We start from the raw sequence: 20311 nt of genomic DNA, 5'->3' as shown, positions 1-20311 counted from the left end.
TTTACTTTTTCAGTTGACAATGTAATTATATTATATTGACATTACCAATTAGAAATATTGATGAAAATCTTAGTTACATGATCCGGGAAGGCCATGATCCAAGAAATAAGAGTCAATGCAAAGTTTATACTTTATAGTGATCGTTTGGAGAGACATTCTTTCTTCAAAAAAATGCTTATTTAATTCCCTTATAATAATCCCATGAGCCTTTCTTTCTTGAACAAGAGACACAGACCAATACTTTGCCTAAACCAAAGTACTTGTTTAGAGGAGTGAAGCAAAAGAACCATCATTATTGCTTCATTGTTGTCAAAAAATAATGTAGCATGGTGAAAAAACAATATCATAACCAGGTAAATATTTCAGAGAGTAAATGCAAAAAAGAAAACGAAGGAATAAGGATGATAAGTTGCTATCACGTCTTGTTGACTTATGGGCTGATTGTTTGTGCATTATAAAATTCCTCCCAAAGATATTTGAAGAGATTGAGTGAAATATATAATTAAAGAATTAACAAATAAATCACATTAATTACACACTCCACGGAATGATTAGCTTTCCAAATCTTCAATATATTTAAGCGACTGGGATTTGAAAGGAAAGAAAAATCAACCATAAAAGTAGGGAATTTTTATGGTGCTGATAGCAAAAATAAGCATGTAATGATATCTTTGTGTGTCATTATAAATATACAACGCCTGGCTATTGATCTCATTGATTGTTACGGAGTAACTAATGAACTAACTTCCCGTTGTTTAAAAGAAAGTCTCATTTTTTGCAGCTAGTTATTAAGTATAATTATATGTTTAATTAAATGAGGTATTTGAGCTATTAGTTAAAGAAGAAAATGAATATAAAATTCACGTAGTGTACTAAAAAAGTTACAAAAGCTTACTTTATTATTTGATAAATGACGCTAGCATACATTGGAATATAATTGTGGAAAAATTTGAATTCCATTAGATACATATAGAGTATATAAGACAAAATTGATTGATAATATTTATTAAATACTAATTACGTCAATTAACTAAGTTTTTTTTAAAAAAAAAAAGTTAGAACTAAAAAGTGAAATTTAAATCCACAACTTCTATCTTAATATGGAGAGATTATGTTATTTGAGTTATAATTCGTTAATATTAACTCAGTTATTATTGAGTTAAATTAGGGAATCCATTTTTTAGTCAAAAATAATTTTTTTATTTTAAATATTAAATTTTAAATTTTAATTTTAGAGTAAAATATATTTTTTGTCCTTAAAATTTGTTAAACCTTTTAAAAATATACTATTTTATTTTGTTTCAGAATTTTTCGATTTACATCAAATATATCACTGATAATTAATTTGTCAAAAAACTTAAAAGACCAATTCAGCAACAATTTTATAAGAAGAACTTTTAACATAAATAAATCAGACATAGTTATTATATAATTGATGGATTAGTCCTAAAATTTTTAAAAATTTAGTTGTAAAAAGTATATTTGATGTATATTAAAATAAAATAAAATTTAGAGGTATTTTTAAAATTTTTGACAAATTTCATAGACAAAAAATATATTTTATTTTAAATTTTAAATTGTAAATCTTAAATTATAAGTATAAAAAATAAGAGTTAAAAAATAATTTTATAATAAAATAATTAATATTAACTATTTAAAAATTTATTTTTTATTATTATATAAAAAAATAATTACAACTGAATAACAAACACATTTAAAAATAGCTAATATTAAATAATTTACATAAATAAAAAGACATATATTTAAATTCAGATCTAAATAAATTAAATATAATATTCTAATTTTATTCTTGAACAGAGATTTTTTTTAAATAAATTTAACTTTTTTATTATAATTGTTTATTATATTATTCTAATATATAAATAACATTTTTCTAACACTGCAAAATTTTTCCTACTTATGATTATATTCATATTCATGTGTGTAATTTATTTATATATTATATACCATGCAGTTCGAGCATTGTTAAACCAAAAAGAATCCTTTATTATTATTTAGTTAATTAAATAAATATTACCAACCAATTCTATCTTACATATAGATATATAGCTAATAATAAGATTCGAAAATTTCCATAATTATATTCTACTATATACGTCAACAAATAATAAAGCAAATTTCTGTAATATATTTTTGGTACAATACATGACTTTTATATTAATTTTTTTGTTACCACTACAACTTTTTACTAAATTTTTAATATGGTCTAAATATCTCATTTAGTTAATCACATAATTAACCTATAAAAAATGGGAGACTATCTTTTAAACAAGGAACGAACATAACCTACTAGCTATTCCGTATTTTGTAAGACCATAACAATGAATAAAATCAATAGCCACGTGTTACATTTTTAGAGTAACACACAAGGACATCATCACATACTTATTTTTGCTATCAGCACCATAGAAATTCCCTAAAAGTAAGGGTATATGCGGAACGAATATGGTCAAAATTTTGATCCAATCCACACAATTCTCATTAGATTGAATATAATATTTGCATTTTTAAGTGTCAGATCGAATAACGAATATATCCACATAATAAAAACTTATTTCAAAAATATATTTTATATAAAAAATCCAATATTCTATTTTTTACATTTTTAAACTTATTTATTCCTAAATTAACAACCCTAAAATATACTAAAGTCTAAAACAGTTACACCTCATATAAAAAATAACGTCAACATAATTCATATATCTAATTATAAACAAATAAACGAAAACAGCAGCATAATTCATTACAAACAATAACAGGATGACAAACTTGCAAGACCATAAGATAGCTAACCGGCAAGAGTGGAAGACAGCGATGCAGGAGGAATTGAGCACAGTAAGGCGGTGAACACGGAAAACAGAGGACCATGTACCAACGCGACTGACGGTGAGAACATGAGATGAGAACCACAGTCATTGAAGGAGCGGCAAAAACGCAACGAAGAGGGATGAATGCGACAACGAAAGGAACAGCGACAATACTCCGAGAGAAGAACGCAACAAGAAGGGAGTAATAGCCGGTGAGCAGTTAGTGGCAATCAGAAAAGAAGTGGCCGATTGGTGTCTAAGCGTGGCGGAGAATGAATGCCTCAAGGTTGCCAAAACTCAAAGGAAGAAATGTGAAAATAAGGATTTAGGGTTGCTAAAGTAACGTTACTAACATATATATCCGCATATATATATATATATATATATATATATATATACACACACACGATCCGATCTATAAACACCCCTACATAAAAAGATATCAACTACTCTTTAGTGAGTTAATATACTAATGATCTTCAAATATAATATACTAATGAAGATTAGCATAGAAAACTTGGAGCTCAATTAAGAATGACCAATCTAACTAACGAATTTCCCCAATAAAATTAGCACTTAAACTTGAATATAATTTAGTAAAAGGAGAAGGAAATAACTATACACATTGTAAGGAAATGATATCAAGAACTAATAATGCAACTGTACAATAGAAGTACAACAGCACCATGATTGCGCCACAAATCAACATAAGGACCATTGGGGCATTGACTAAGAAGTTAAAGGCACGTTAATAAAGTACATATTAACACAAAATTTCAATGGCTGAGGCACAAACATCAGCACAAGCTCATTAGTAATCAATAATGAAGAACATTTACAGATAAGAATAGTGCAAGAAATCATGCTTCTTTAGTTCTACTTTGCCATCATGCTGCTACAGCTGGCCCAGTCTTTCCTGCAGAAGAAAAGAAACCAATTTGAATGTTGATAAATAATTTTGGTTTAATTGCATTCTGTCCCCATCATTATAAGGCATGTGCAATTCAACACCCTCTCCCCAAACCTTTAAAAAAAGTGCAACTCGTGTCGCAAACACATACTCGTGGTTTAGGGATCTTATAGTTCTAATATGGTAATACCCAAAAAAGGACTAAATCTTGTTACCTGTAGCATCTGCATTAACTTCGGATGCTGCTCCAAAAGTTGGCAAAGTTTGTCGCGGTCACTCAACAAAGACTGCCAAGTCAAAAGAGTAAGATGGTAAGAATAAAAAAGATAAATCAAGTTTATATATCAGCATCATCAATAGAAAGTAGTGTGTGACGTGTGCTCGAAAACAAGAACAATAGTAAGAAAGAACACCATGCATAGCAAATACCTGAATTGCTTCCGGCGATTTGAAATACTCGTGTAATGACATTCCAGGATCTGACTGCTGCTGTGCTTGAGCATCGCGTTGTTGAGTAAATTCGGCTGGCTGATGCTGCTGCTGTGGTGCATGTGGAAACTCTTGGTGCTGGGTTTGATAATAAGTCTGTATCGACGAAACCTGAGACTGCTGCAGCATCTGTAATTGATGCATTTGAACATTGGTTGGCATTGGCATCCCTTGCTCCAACTGCTGTAAAGCTTGAACAGGTGGCCTAAGGAGTTGCTGAGGTGGTTGTGGAGGCCGTGGAAGCTGAGGAGGCTGCAACGGCTGCAATTGAGTAACAGCATGCATTGATGAAAAGGAAGCTGCAGGAACAGAGACGCTTTGCAAGATGCTTGGCTGGTTCTCACTCTGTTGATGACTTGGGCTGTTACCATAAGGGTTTAATGGCATAGAAGCTGGCCTATTGAATCCCAAAGGCAGCATCATAGGGTTTGGTGGATAGGGCGACGATCTGGCACCCAAAGGTGCATTGGAGGCCTGGGGAAGTTCCGCGGTACCAATACTTGTCTGACCATATGCGGAGGAGGTTTTAACGGATGGTAAATTATATGGGCTAGATGCAAAAGGAGGGGGTGTGGGCGGAAGTGGGGGAGCGAGTCGATTAGGTCCTCCAGGAGAAGAAACAGAAGTCCTGGAATACTTCATATCTGGTATCGGAACAGAAGGTCCTGTTGATGTTGAAGTTGAACCATTGTTGAATGGAGATGAATAATCCGTCTGAACCTAAAAAGAATCACAACAATGATATGATAAACATGAAGGGTAAAAGAAAGCGAAATTCAAAACACCAAAGCAGATGCCAGAAATAGACAAAAATAAGGGATGCAAAGTTCCTCACTTGGAATGCCACTGGACGCTGTGTGCCTGCTGGAGAATTAACAAATGGGGACGACTGTCCAGGAACAGAATCTGGAGCATGTGATATAACGGGCGAGATTGTTGGTGGCGGTGGCATGGGTGGTAGAGGTGGTTGGTTAGGCAAAAACCTCTGATCATACAGTCCTTGAGAAACTGAAGCATTACCGCCATGTTGTGGGCTGTTCTTCATGAAGAAATTCTGGGAAGCCATCCTTGAATCGGCTGGTAATTGCAGAGGTGATATGGATGGATTATTATAAAGTGACCCCGGAAAACCAGAACTGTGTGCCATTGAAGAATCATATCCGCCAGATGTCTTGGCTGGAACAACATTCTTTAGGTCGTCGGCCTGCTCAACATACTTCCTGTCTGAAGAAACACTAGATTCACGAGCTAAAATATCAGGACGAGAAACAGACATCTTTGAAGAAAATTCACTTTGGCCATTTTCATCCACATTAGATCCTAACGGGGTACCCATACGAGAAAATTGACTACTATCAACAGCGTCCCTTTCTGTCTCTTCAACGATCGAGTGAGGAGAACTCTGCTCAACAATAACAGGGGCAGCCTGTGGTAAGTCGTCATCAGGTTGAGGGAATGGCAATTTGTCGTCATGCTCGGATTCCTCCACCTCAAAAACTATATCAAGCTCTTGAAGATCATCGTTAAGATCAGTCTTTAATTGCTTGGATTTGTTTAACTTTTCCCCATCTGCAGGTTTAACAGGAGATGCATTTTTCAGATGTCCCACAGCCTCTCCCACTACTGCTGCAGAAGGGTTTTGGCGTTCCCTTTGCCTTGCCATGAATTCATCTACATGAATTGATGGAGGCCTTCCGCCAGTTGATCCTGCTCGTGGCACCGCTATTACATTAGTAACCCCATCAACATTCCTCTCTCTGGCCACGTAGTCATCCACATGCATAGATGGGGGTCTACTGGTATTCGGCTTGCGCTGTCGGAAGGCATCCCTACGTGTAGGACCTGAAGGAACATTAGACTGTGATACACCACGTGAAAATGTACTTTGAGAAGAGTTATCAGCCTGGAAACTTTCTCCTCTGGCACGCCTGACTGGCCCATCCATGGATGGGAGTTTCCTTTTAGTTGCAAGGTTTGTCTGCGTTAATCTATCAGGTAATGTTTCCGGACATTCCCAGAGGAATTTGTCCCCAAGTCCTCCATTGTATAGATGATCATCAATCATTTCAACACTGTTCTCTAGCATTTGACGTGTCTCTGCAAAACTTAAAGCATCATTTTGGGGCAAAACAAGTTCATCCACCACCATGGAACTTGCTGATCTTTGCAATACTGATGACAATGACTTAACCAGCTCGGAAACCTTAACATCACAGATGAACAGCAACCATTAAAAAAATGATCCAGGTTAAAAACTGAGATGGGAAGGTCTACGTGAATAGATAGTAGATTGATACCTGATAGAGTGGAATTTGCAAGTGAGGCGTAACTAAACCATCATCCATAGCAACCTTCGAACTTAACAAAGTACCAAATTCAAGAATGTAATTAATATTTTCTTCAGGAAAATCGGCTGATCTTGTCATATCATCAGAAAGCCCATAGAGGTACTTCAACACGGCAACTCTCTCCGCATTCAAACTAAGCAACAAAGTAACTATAAGTTTATTCTTCTATATTATCCCATACAAAAACAGTGACTCTGGCTTGAGCAATGTAAATAACAAGCATCCAAGATATGAATATCTCATAAATAAACACCTCTACATCATTTGCTAAACACCAGGGAGACCGCAAATATGAGAATAGGCCGATTCCCAATGTCCTTTAACATATTTATGTTTTCAATAATTCAAACTTTTGGATATCAACATATACGCACAACTGATCAAAAAATTTCAATTGCAACCCAAATTTAACCTTTAGTCAATCAAACCAAACACCATCTCCTGCAAACCATCAGTGACACATTCTTTACACACAAAAAAAGCGAAAACCAATGGTCAAATAACGAGGTTTTAATTATTTCAATTTTCAACTGCTACATTCTTGAGTTACATTAACTTAGAATTCGATTGATACAAGCATAGAAGTATTTTACAAAATTAATTGCAAATGATAACAAACGTATAAGTAATCAGAACCAGCAATCAGAAACGGGGGGAAAAAATCTTACCTGTCTCCTTCAATGCAAAACTGCAGAGACCCAAGAGATAGCATATAAACAGCATCAACAGCACCAGTTGACAAATCATCCTTTGTGTTGATTGATCTCAACAACTTCATCCAACAGCTTAGTAATGGGGGGCGTTTTTTCCATTCTGCAACACTATGATCATTACAATTCACAACATCATCATCATTGCGCGATTCAAGTTCATGAGCTTGAGAGTGGATGCCAGAAAGAGAAGCTCCAATTGCCATTTGACCTTGAGTACAAGAAGCTAATTCTTTGAAAGCTGTAAGACAAGCCAGTAACTCTTTTCCAACAGGCAGGACCTTCAAACAACAGAATGAACTTAGCATCAACGAAGCAACAAAAGCAAACAACATTTTAAGCTATATAATTCTGCAGAAGGTCAAGCACTTCTTTATATGAAGAGAACAAGGATCTCATCATCAATACAGAAATTATAACATATTTACAAGTATATATCAAAAGGATCAAAGTCTCACCTCACAGCCCTTCAAAAGGTAACGTAATATCAAGGCACAATCAACATCGCTCAATTTTCCACAACTTTTACTGCCAAACAACCAGAAACTTTGTTACTTAACAGCAACAACGAGTAGAATTTAAAAAAACAAGAAAATACAATACTCACATGTCATGCCTTCGGGGGTGATGACGAGGAGCTTCAGAATGAAAAAGAAGCATAATAAACTTGAATACTGGGAAACAACAACTAAACGAATTAAAATTGCACTTTGCAGAACTACTATCCAGAGTCTGCCTTATATCAGCATCAACACTAACAAAACATCTCTCCAATACTTTGGTTATAATCTGAAGGGTGCCCTCCCTCAATAATAGGCCCTAAATAGAAAAAATGGATATCAGATGCATATTATGTAAAATTACTGAATCACCAATAGTTAGCAATACCAAAACAATGATCCTGATGAAAATAAGAAGGAAAAACAAAGAAAAATATAGTAAAATAAATCACTGACCTTGCCAAATGGATGCTCCAATAGACTGACAAGAAAATCAAGGAGCCTCAAAACCTGAAAATAGTGTAGAAATAGACAGTATAACATCAAAATAGAAAACATACTAATCGTATAAAAAAACTAGATGAACTATGAACCAAACTGGGGGGCAAACATCAAGGAATCCTTACCTTAAATGCATCGGTATCAGATGGAGAGGATGATTCGGAAATATGGTGATTAATTGATGACAATACTGGGCGTATGAGCCGAGACGCATAATCTGGATTTTGGCATGCAATGCGAGTTACAAAGACGCGCAATAGATCTTGAATGACCACTAATGCCTGTCAAGGAAACAGAACGACACAAGAAAACGAGCACTTACATAAACTCACCATCATATCTCACTGCCAGATAGAAGATGGAAGAAAATTAAAATTCATAACATTGCCATATCGGCAGAAACTACATACAGAAACAGCATAATGCTGTATAATCTCAGCAATTTCATCAATGTGATGTCCAAATTGGCAAACCAGCTTCTCAAGGTGTGCAGGTTCCAGATACCAGTTGACATGTCTCTCCTTCTGGGACCCAAATAGGGTTCCAACAGACAACATTCTTCGTGCACTCAACAAAGGCATTCCACTAGTCCAAAGCCACATATTCTCCTCAGGGAATAAATCACTCTTGCAATAGGAAACATATAAGAAGAGATAAATAAAGTTTACATTCAATGATGTTATTGTTTGCAGTTCAAATAATTAACTATGAGCACTGAAGTTCCCTCTCAGACATGATGAGCCGGTTGGAAAGCAGCAGTTCATTCAAGCTTGTATTTTTTGTATTTCTGTAGTTCTGGGAGGAATTCTTTTCCTCCACTCTTTTATATTGTTCTCTCAATATCTTAATGAAACTATTTCCTTTGTTATTAATTAAAAAAAAAACAATAAAACAAAATAAAATATTTATGGGCATTGAAATGAGAAGTGTTACACGGAACATGTAAAGAAAAGAAACACTTTGAATGGAATGAACATACCAAAAGATAGAGCAAACTACATGTTTCCTTTGGACCAAGAGTCAACACTGAACTAGCTTGGACGCTCGTGAGAAGGGTGTGAAAAAGACCTGGACTCCATCCATATACCGGCCAAAAGGCAAGGGTAGACACAATAAGATGACAGACAGCTCCATAACCAATAGCATAATTAGGATATGGAGATGACAAGTCTGCTGCACAAGCAGCTAGCTTGGGGCTGCAACCAGAAGAATTTGATCAACTTAAAGATAGCATGACCCCACAACAGATGCAAATAGAAAGGAAGCTGACAATACCTGATTTCTCTGTGTAATCGTAAAAGAGCATTCATTAGTTTTGTATTACGGTGCTGCTCCTTTGCTTCCTATAAAATTGCAAACAAAATCCATCAAGAATACTGACTAATAACTAACAATACACAAGGCACTGCTACTCCATCAGACAAAACAATGACGAAACAATGTTTGATCAAAGTATCATACCTAAGAGGGTAAAACACAATGTCATAAAAAATAATCAAGGAATAAAACAAATGTGATACAAAGACAAGCACCACATATAAGACAACATTCTAATTTTGATATATATTACATCAGCATTGTAATAAACATCAAAGTTTGGTCTCATCCATTTGAAAATCAAAATTCAAAAGGTTGTAAATGATACATATAATTCCAGAAGCATAATGGAAGGTAATATTCAATATCCAGCAATAACTGCAGGTACCATTGTCCACAACCTATTCTTATCCTTTGATAATCCCAGCCAAGGCAAAGAAAATTACACATAAAGGCAAGTAATAAAACAAAAACTCACTCAAACAATTCAATACCTTCCCACAAATTGAGCATAGTACTTAGTACATATTCCTAGCAAGAAACTCAGAGACCCCACTAAGCTAAAGCTGCATGTATGCTCAAGATGCAATCCCCAATCAACAGTTCAACACGCAATAACCAATGTAAAACCTTGAAAATAATTAAAGTTCTTAAGGCAATTTCTTGGTCAGTAACAGTTGGATACATAACATGCTCACATTTTAAACATAAATAACTCCAAGTTTCTGACAGAATAGTGACTACATAAAAACTAGTATAGAGAGAAGAGATGGGACATCTAAAAGTCACACCTGTAATTTCTGTAGGAGTTCGATCAGTAGCATCAGAGAAGGAACCAAAAGATCAACTATGCTAAGCTCACGATTACGTTCCAATAGTAAATCAGATGTAGCATTGCATTCTGTACCCTCATCTACAAGGTAATCTGTTCAGAAGAAAGGAAAATTACATGGAGCAACTTTGGAAAGAGTAGAAAGAAAAGATACAGATATCATTTTTTTATGAATGCAAGAACTAAGAGGAAGAGGTAGATATTAAACGAAACAAGAAACAAAAATAACTGAAAATGTAGTAGGGTATGGAGCAAGAGCAAGGCACACAATTCTTTTAGAGGGTTGTCTCTCAAGTATGCTAACATAATCATATAAGAAACTTCAAATATTGAGCATTGTAATTGACTTTACCATAACTGTTTGAGGATCTCTCCAGCATGAATCTGCAGTTCACTAAAATAGCAAAGATAACTATTACAGCACCTTCATCATAGAGAGTTGCAGCAACAGTCTGCACAAGTCAAAACTACTTTAGGAAAGCATTAACTATTATCAGTGAAACAATTCAAAATAGACTGTAACATACAGGGTTCTCAGAAATGGAAGATAAAATCCTGAGTGCCGTTGTCAATTGCGCCAACGAAGAATCTCGAAGAGTAACACCGTCAAAAGACTTTTCAGATATAAACTTCCCCAGATTCTCCATAACATTAATCTCAGAGCCAATGGAAGACTCTCCAACAACATTTTCAACATCAGTTAGATCTGATACTAGGATGCTAGTTGAAGTTAACTGGGCATCCCCTCCAGAAGCCAATACAGCAGCATAGCGTAGGAGACCAATACCCCCATGTTTATGGTATACTACACCAGCATCTATCCATTCCACTAGCCGTGAGGGAGCATCTTTTCTGTTGGACCCTGGAGAGGAGGAATGCAAAGCCCTATGAAGCTCCATGGCATGTCCAATCCAAGAACCTAAAGATGATGCTGTAGAATCTGTAACAATGACTTCAATAATCTCCGCAGCTGAGTGAATTAATGTCAGATTTACTGGCGATGATCCTGAATTCAACAGAGTGAGAACAAGCAGGTCAGATCACTAAAAAGGTGAGGGGAAAAATCAGCAAATAATGTGCATAAGGAAGAATGAGACTACAATTGAGTGAATTGGATATTTACCACTGTTTTTCACAACAGATTCAGTTTCCTTTACAGAACTCAGTGCTTCAATCAACAAAGAAATAGCCTACAAAACCCCAAAGAAACAGTCATCCTATAAAAAAGTGCCTGAAAACAAGCAAGATTTCATATGCTACAACATCTAAATATCACAAACAATAAAACTCTAGGTACCTATATAACAGAACTTGCCACTAACAGTATTAACAACTAACGTCAATAACTACAATCTAGCATTGATCTAATGGACAAATAAACATATTCGGTATATCATAGATAAAACTGAAACCTATGAAAAACTTCAGAAACCTTTGGGTAGAAGTACAATTACAAAAAATACTTCCTTTAGATGACAGGGAGTGGAGCCAAACATGTGCATTTCTAAACCTTTTCCTTTGTATACTATTCTCATGTCAGAGAAAGGTGCAAAAAACAATACACTTCCTGATACTGTATTTTGTGGATTGTTAGAGGATAAGTAAACCATACCTCAGGGAAATTTGCCAAAGCCAACAAAGCCTGCCGTCCACAATCAGACCTACAACCATCCGCATATTTCAATCAGACCTTGTTTAAAATACTTAAGATTCAATTCAGACAAGGAAAGGGCAATGTCAACCTTGACAGAGCAGAGAGTTCCCACACAACCCATAAGAACTCTTCTGACTGAGGATTTGAAGAAAGCAAAGAATCAATGGCTTTAACCTGACCAATTATAAAAATTGTCACAGATACAAATCAGTAACCAAAACATCGATGGGGGAATGGGAGCAGCAGAATGAGGAGGGAGAAGGTAAAACATAGACGGAGTTGTTTGAGAGAGAACAACTGACCACTTTTAAATGCATCCCCACTATCATTCCTATCTCCAGTGGACTACAAAAGAAACCCTTTGAAATCAAAACGGAAGCATATCGAAGAGGAACGCAATCTTCCTTGTTGCCACGATGACCACCCCTGAGGGCATGGATTAAAGTACTAGAAAGTTCAGGATCCTGTAATAGATATATCAAGCCTACAATGGAGCAGAAAGTTAGTCAAGTTACTTGATATTTTGTTTCCATTGTGATAATGGATCCAACAATGTGTGTCTTATACATGCATGAGAATTTTAAATTGATACTAATTATAGCCAACCTGAACGGCAAAAAAGTAATGAAAGTATCACAGCCTCAACTGAAGAGGTAACATCCATGAATATTTCCATGACATGTCCCTTTTCTGTGCGCAATACAGATGATGACAACAGTGCAGTTGATAAAGAAACAAAACCCCGCTCCTGCATCCAGGAAAACATGTAAATACAGATATTATGAGCACGAGTACAACTAATTGAGCGATGTTAAAAAAAATAATTAAAAAAACTCTATCCAAAACATGAGTACATAAAACTTTCGGCAGCTTCTCGTCAAAGTTAAGTGGAATACCTTCAAAAGTCCCAATAAATGCGAGTCAATATCCCAATCTGCAAAGCAACAACTTGAAGAGTTGATCAAGGCAGAAGTTGTTTTATATGATAGTAATCCATCTGTTTGACCAGAAATCATTGATCTGCTTGCACAGGCCAGTGGAGAAGGATCTTCAATTGGACCACGTGAATTTATCAATTTCTGTATTGGTACTTGTCAATAAATATTAACAAGGAATTTTATTTCAAGATGCAGATTATTGCTCAAAGAATAAAGCTGTCTAAGTTGCAAGGAAGAAGTAAAACAAAATCCTGTGCACTATTCATTTAGAATGCTACAAATGAACAATCAATTGAATTAAACTGACCAGGAGCTTTCTGAGGAAAATTTCAGCAGAGGTGAGCATATTCAATGTAACATCTGTAACCCTACCAGCCGTACTGATGTTTTCCAGCACAGACAGAACTGCAGACTGGCGAAGATCAAATTACCACATGATAATAATGAAGTTCTGAAACGCAAAACAAAAGACAAAAACTAAAAGTTTCCAGACCAAGCACATACAGAGAAAGCAATACCTCATATCTTGAAGTAACTTCATAAAAGCGTAAGCGATGAAGCAAATAGGTCGCAAGAGAAGCAACATCATGACGAGGTTTCGAAAGTATCAACTTCAACAATTGGCTATAACCTTCACTGGTTCCAGACGGAATATTTTCATCTTCCCGAGGCCACCAACCTAAGAAACCTTCACATCCAACTGAAAACCTAGTGGCCCGCTCCACAACACCAAGAAGCAGGAGCATGATAGTAGTAGAGGTTTGCCCATCCTTAGAGAAAAATTTTGCAAGCTGCTCCATTCCCCCACTATTAACAAAATGAAAGCAGCTCTCCCTACCAGAGCATAGCAAATGAGCCATGCTCAATCCTAACAGGGTATGCTCACTCTGCAGTAAAGTATATGGAAAAATAAGATTCCAGGAATAAATAAAGAAGGTATGCAAGGAGAGCGGAAGAAAATAACATGAGTGAAAAGGATTTCTTTTTGTCTTAGAATGTGAGAAGAAAATGGTACGTCACCCGAGATACAAAGTGATCTCCCGTAAGCAAAGATTGCCTTTTAAACTGAAAGTAATGATTAAACATATCTACCAACACTTTGGAATCCGAAATTTCAGTTCTCATTTCAAGGTCATTGCCCTCTGCTGAATATTCGGAAGATTCACTCCCTATTTTTTGCTGAAGAACCTTATAAACCTCAAGAAGTTCTTTTCTTGCCTCATTGACAACACCGTGCAACTCTTCAAACTTATCAGGTCTATTTCGTGTCTGATATCTCCCACTGATTGATTCACATATGTCACTAGAAATGTAAGAAGCGATTGCTGATACTACAGTACTTACAACCTTATGTCCAGCATCCCCAAGCTCAGAAAACTCTAAAATCTTTAACATCAACTGTAGAAACAGTTTGACTTCAACAGAAATATCTGCTGCGGGAACTGGGATGGACAATACATTCAAAGAACTTGAATCTTCAATAGTAAAATTAGTAGGATGTAATGCAACTGGAAGGTCTTCAAGCTTTCCCTCCTCAGAATCAGCCAGATCAGTCAATGCATTGTCACCAAACTCAATGTTAAACTGGCCCAGGTCCTCAGCTGTGTTACCATATATAACCAAGCTCAAACTGCGGTAGCTACCCCTAACAACTAGATGACTAGTAACAACAGCCTGAGCAAAAGAAAACAGTAATGAAGCAGTAATTTCAGCATAAATGTTTTCAATAGAAAAACAATTATGGTGCAAGATTGCAAGCTTGGGCAAATCACTAACATGTATCAGGAGACCAATTCATCAGTATAAAATATTCAAAAGTTAAAGAAAACCACTGATTATGCATATACATATATCAAAAGAAAACAAGTTAGCTATGATTACCAAATCTTAAATCAATAATCAAATTTGTACATTAATATTAATCAGTAAAACTTATGTGTTGAATATTTTGTTAGCTTTCTTTCTTTATGTCTTCTTTTCCTAGTTCTTTTTTTTTTACTTTGTTTTCTTCTTCTTCTTTCTCTAAAATAAATAAATATATATATATATATATATTTTTTTTTTGTATTGTTCATCTTCCTTTTTCTAAAATATATATATAAAGAGAGGATAATGTGGAAACGAGGATCAGTCATCATTAAATAGATACATAAGACATAGTTAAAACCTAAAGTATAAACTGTATAAAAATGAATGTCAATCCCTATTACATATGAACGTCAATAAAGGAATACCATTAAATGAAACATGTGTTGAGCATCAAATGGAAACAGTAACCTATCCTATACAAAATCAGTAGTAGAAAAGACAATTAAAAACCCTAGAATTACTTCCAACCAAATATACCAAAGCACCACAACAAAACGAAGGACTGGCATAGAATTATTAGATTCCTTATGCAAGCCAAAACCACTAATTTACCCAGTGAGTGCAAAGCTGGAAACTAATGCAGGTCCATAGGTTAAACCCATGATTCTCCAAATATTTTCTTAGATTTTTTAGCTCTCTTTAGTCCATAGAAAATAATTTTGAGCTAGAAGTTTATCTCGGAGTGCAATATTGGGAGCTACTATGTTTTTTAATATCTACTTGTAAATAGTAAATCGAAAATATAAGAATTGCATAGTGAAAATAGCATATAAAATAAAGGAGAGAGGAAACAAGAGATAACAGCATTATGTGCAACAGAGATAGCCAGAAGCTTATTGAATATTAAATCTTCAAACAGTCGGAGGAATCAGAAACTGGATATTGTTAATAACAGCAAGAACATATGTAAAATGCAATAATTACCTCTACTTCCAACACATTTGATGAAGAGTGTGAATAGAGAAAAGGCTGACAAAGTCTTCTGAACCTTGTCTCTCCCTCACAGTGAACAAACACCTCTATCGCAAACGATGGAGGTAAAGTGGCTCTGGTACAAGAAAGATATGATATTGCCAGCACTTAGTAATTGATTTCAAAATCTATTAATCTACGTCATAAAAAATCATAAATACAACTAATCCTTGGGACTAACCAAATAAACAAACACTTTCACTACATTAGAGAAGTGCAAGGCATGAACAGGCATCCACAATCAATGTTAAATTTTCATCTTCAGATTAATTGTTACTATGCTTAACATGTTATAAGAATGCAAATCATTATCTGACATGTCTAATGTAGTGGAGGTTACAAGAAGTTCACATATCGTTAAACAACCATTTTAGTGCCTAAAAGATACTATTCAAAAACTTTTCACGTGTTAAATAATGATCTGAGTATCATCAAGCACGTATATATAGTAGTCTTCAAATCACTTTAAGCAACTTAACGAAAGCAAATGCACCAAAAAAGAGGGGAAACACATACCCAACAAGTGCTACTGATTGAGCAACTGATGAAGCACTCTGTTCTAGGAACTCACAAGCAGTGATGACAATGGGCTCTGAGAAAATCACCTGCAAGGAACAATTTTTATTGAAACCCATAAAAAATTTTACCTAGTAAACACTCATCTCGAAGTTCATTGTAGCTACAGCTTGAAATTGAAGAGCAGTAAGTAACTACCACCAAACTAAGCTCCAAGCTTTACCAAATTTTTCATTAAAAAATTTCACCTTAACACTGCAATTGAAAACAAACAATATGGACTGAGCAGAATGTGGGCATTTTACCTCGTCGACGTACTCATCGAGCTGAGGGTGAACGAAGGTCTGAGCGAAGAGGACGCATGGTTCGGGTCGACCCATTTGGCAGCTTCAGCGTTGGGGATTAGGGTTCGAGAGTGGGATCATGCGCCTTGAATTTGAGAAATTTTTCAATTTCTAGGGTTTATGGTTATGGAGCCTCTTCTTCTAACTCTTTCTCTTCTCACTTGAAACGCAGAATGGAGATTCGTTTTAATTGTTTCAGAGGCGCGTCACCGACCTCTGATTGAACAGGGATGTTACTTGTTAAGCTTTGGAGAGGGAAAGGGACTTTTATGGCATTTCAACTCTGCTTTTTACCTCCCTCTCAGTTGAAATCATATCATATAAAACAAATATTTTTTTTGTTTTCTTGTATTGTATTTGTATATTGTTTTAGTGGATATAATTTAAAAAACATTTCTGTGTTACATTTAATTACAATAGAAAAGATACAAATACATGTATAAAATGCTAAAAATTATCCTCTTAATTAAAAGTAAATAATTTAATTATAAAATTGAATTCTAATAAACTATTATTATCATTCTAATGAAGTCAAAACAAATTATAGCAATTTAAACATTTTATTATTCTCTCTTTTTTTAATTCAATGAACATTTATTTTTTTTATATTGTTATTTTAAATTATTCTAATAAAAAAATTGTGAAATATTAAAAGATTAAAAATATATTAATTCAAAATATTTTATTAAGTATTTATTTTTATTAAAAATAAATTATCATGTTTATCATAAAGATTTAAAACACTGAAAATTTATTAAAAAAATAACTTTATACTCTAAAAAAAATTCAAAAATTCAAAATTACTAATTTTAACTTTGCTTATTTCACGCTTAATTTCCAAGCCATTACCATCAACCCCCTTATATCAATGTCTCTTTTGTTCTTCTTCTTCTACTATTTTAATACAAAATTTGTATCCTTTTATCATTGGACACAAATTTTTATCCTTTTGTATTTGTATATGAAGAATTAAATGGATTCTGTCTTTATAGATTTTTCTTAAAATAAAAACTAAACAATACTTTAATAATCAATATATAATATATTTTTGTGGGATTTTATACGATTAAAAATAAATTGTCTAAATTAATACTTAATTTAGATTCCTAAGGTTAAAGTCGAACTCAAATTAACACATAAAATTTTAACTTAAATTTGACGTTTATTCGCGGTAATCTTTCAACTTATTTTTATTTTTTTTTCAAAGTCAGGTAATTTCATTCATGGGATAATAAAAGAAATGAAAAACTCTCAACATTCTACTATAGAGGTAACATACTAACATCATATAATATTCTAATAAGAGAAATAAAAGGTAAATTGCTCATCAATTAGGAAGTGAAAATTTGTTGAAACTCTTTGTGCAGCTTCAAAGTTGACGTCATTATCTCTTCCACACTGGTTGATACATTATCAAAGTTGAACCTGTTCTTAGCCTTCTATAAGGATCAGCTCAAAATCACTATCATCATTCTCTGAAAAGAGCTATTAGGTTGGGTACGCAAAATGAAGGTCATAAAAATCAAGTTCCAGTCAACATAAAAATCAGAGGTCTTTGGTGTCCCTTCTAATAGCTAGTAAGTCTATTTTTGACCAAATTTTCTTTAATTTTATACAATGAAAAAAGCAATGATTGATTATTTCTAAAAATTGTAGACATTTCTGACAGATAAGTTGAAAAAACGAGATGTAATTGACGGGATGTAATACTAACATACTAATTTAGCATATTAATTTGCCAGATTTGATAAATCAATGTTATTTTAATGGTATTAAAATATATCTTTTTTTATGATCTGATCTTCAGTATTAAAAAAAGATGTGATTTACAACAATAAGTTTTATCAATATTTGTTTAGACAATAAGTAATTTTTTTCTCTTAATTTGAATTATTGATCTTCTATTTCCCAAAATTAAATCATGATCAAATGAACATCATAATAATAAATTGTTTATCAAATTAAAATTAAGTTCAGATAACAAATAATAACATATATTTCTTCATCACCTAATAAAATAACAAAAATAATAAGAGAATGCAATCAAGAACCTTAATTTCTGATCAAAATAATTAAGGAGTAGGACTGAACCACATGTTACAATGTGGAATCGACAAAGAACTAATTGAAAAATAGCTAATGGTTCTATCAGCCAAAAAGAAGACTCCTATATCATGTTTTTTAAATTTATTAAATCGATATGGCCGCTCCCAGGGGTAAGCATTTGCATGGCAGAAAAAGATGCAATTGTCCCTTTTAAACCGTTATGCAACTCTGAATCTCTTAGCAGACACAAGACTCACTTCGGTGAAATCCCAAAACAAAAAACGATCACCAATGTCAAAAACCTCACACCATTTAAGATTGTTTTTGTCCAACTTAAAAACACTAAACCCTTCTGTACGAACTATTGATGTGTCGTAACATCTACTTCGCTCGTGACGAACTAACAACAACTCTCCAGTGCAAGTGTCCATTACCATCTGATGAGGTCGTTTGAAGATTTCATAACTAACAAGAAGTTTGATAAAAACAATGCCTTCTATGGTATTTAGCATAACCAACCGTTCAACGACATGACCATCACGGTGATTATCTCCGAGGGTAAACACGAACACAACGCTTGTTCCATGTTTGAAGGTAAGACCATACAGTTTATTATTGTCATGAACTTCAATATCATAAAATAATTCATCTGTTTCAATGGATTCAATCCATGATCCTTGCTTCAATCTGATAAAAGCTAGCCTTTGCTTCGTATGTTCTGGTCCGATTAACTTGTACACTTTTTGTTGATAGCAAAACACAACCAAGAAAGCAACAACGAACTCCTCAGACTCCGGTGGTGCAGAATTGAATGCAACACGAACTTGATAATAATACGGCCCTCCAGAAAACAAGAACAGTTTTGGAAGCTTGAACGTGGCTTGAGAAAACGGGTTGAAAAATAAAAGCTCAGAGAAAGTTTGGCCCTTGACCGACTCATAGTGAAATAAATTGAACACCAACCAACCTTGCACCGAGTAAACCCTATTATAGGTTCGGTCGATTTCTTGCGGCTATTTTTCAGTGAACACAGTGAAATCATGGTTGCTCCATGGGGCGGATAAGCTTCCAAAGCTTCCACAGCACGTTGTTGAAAGAGAGAGCATCAATGAAAGCTGAAATGAAAATATGGCATCAGCGGCCTTTCGCCAAGAGCGACATGTGGCACGGCAATTCATGGCATCATCCAAAAATATCTTTTGGAAAATTAATTCCAACAATTCCAGAGACAAATCCATCCAACCCATCGGAATATAATGGATCAAATGTTAGGTTAATGATTTAACGAAGGTGACTCACCTCTTAAAACAAGTTTTAAATGTATACTTCACCAGAGAATTTTTATTTTTAATCATGTTAAACAATTGAATTCAAATTGATTTAATTTTAAAATAAAAATTGATTTGATTTGAAAATCCCGTTAATTAAGATTATAATTAAATTTAAATTATTTAGATTTTTTTAAGAGGAATGCTAGGGAACCAGCAATTTTGGTGTTTTGTAACCATCAATTGGCCATCAATAGTATTTACTATTT

General features: G+C 34.3%; 1 protein-coding gene across 1 annotated transcript; it reads right to left on the bottom strand.

Moving 5' to 3' along the window:
* Nucleotides 1-3464: 3464 nt before the first annotated feature.
* LOC130961098 (protein virilizer homolog) lies at nt 3465-16979 on the bottom strand. The gene is made up of 28 exons (XM_057886778.1): nt 16690-16979; nt 16385-16473; nt 15821-15944; nt 14048-14701; nt 13546-13914; nt 13335-13439; nt 12986-13168; nt 12696-12837; nt 12392-12573; nt 12178-12263; nt 12048-12096; nt 11559-11625; nt 10963-11441; nt 10788-10887; nt 10395-10528; nt 9562-9629; nt 9266-9482; nt 8697-8912; nt 8412-8567; nt 8242-8295; nt 7893-8104; nt 7744-7813; nt 7244-7566; nt 6525-6708; nt 5063-6430; nt 4168-4947; nt 3954-4025; nt 3465-3744 (listed from the first exon to the last, which is right to left on the bottom strand). Exons 1-28 carry the CDS (start codon nt 16762-16764, stop codon nt 3724-3726), a joined length of 6579 nt encoding a protein of 2192 aa, XP_057742761.1. The 5' UTR covers nt 16765-16979; the 3' UTR covers nt 3465-3723.
* Nucleotides 16980-20311: the final 3332 nt, after the last annotated feature.

Source organism: Arachis stenosperma, chromosome 2 (genome assembly GCF_014773155.1).
Source record: "Arachis stenosperma cultivar V10309 chromosome 2, arast.V10309.gnm1.PFL2, whole genome shotgun sequence".
Lineage (NCBI taxonomy): Eukaryota > Viridiplantae > Streptophyta > Magnoliopsida > Fabales > Fabaceae > Arachis > Arachis stenosperma.
Note: the sequence above shows the minus strand (reverse complement) of the source record. Positions and strands in the feature narration are given on the sequence as shown.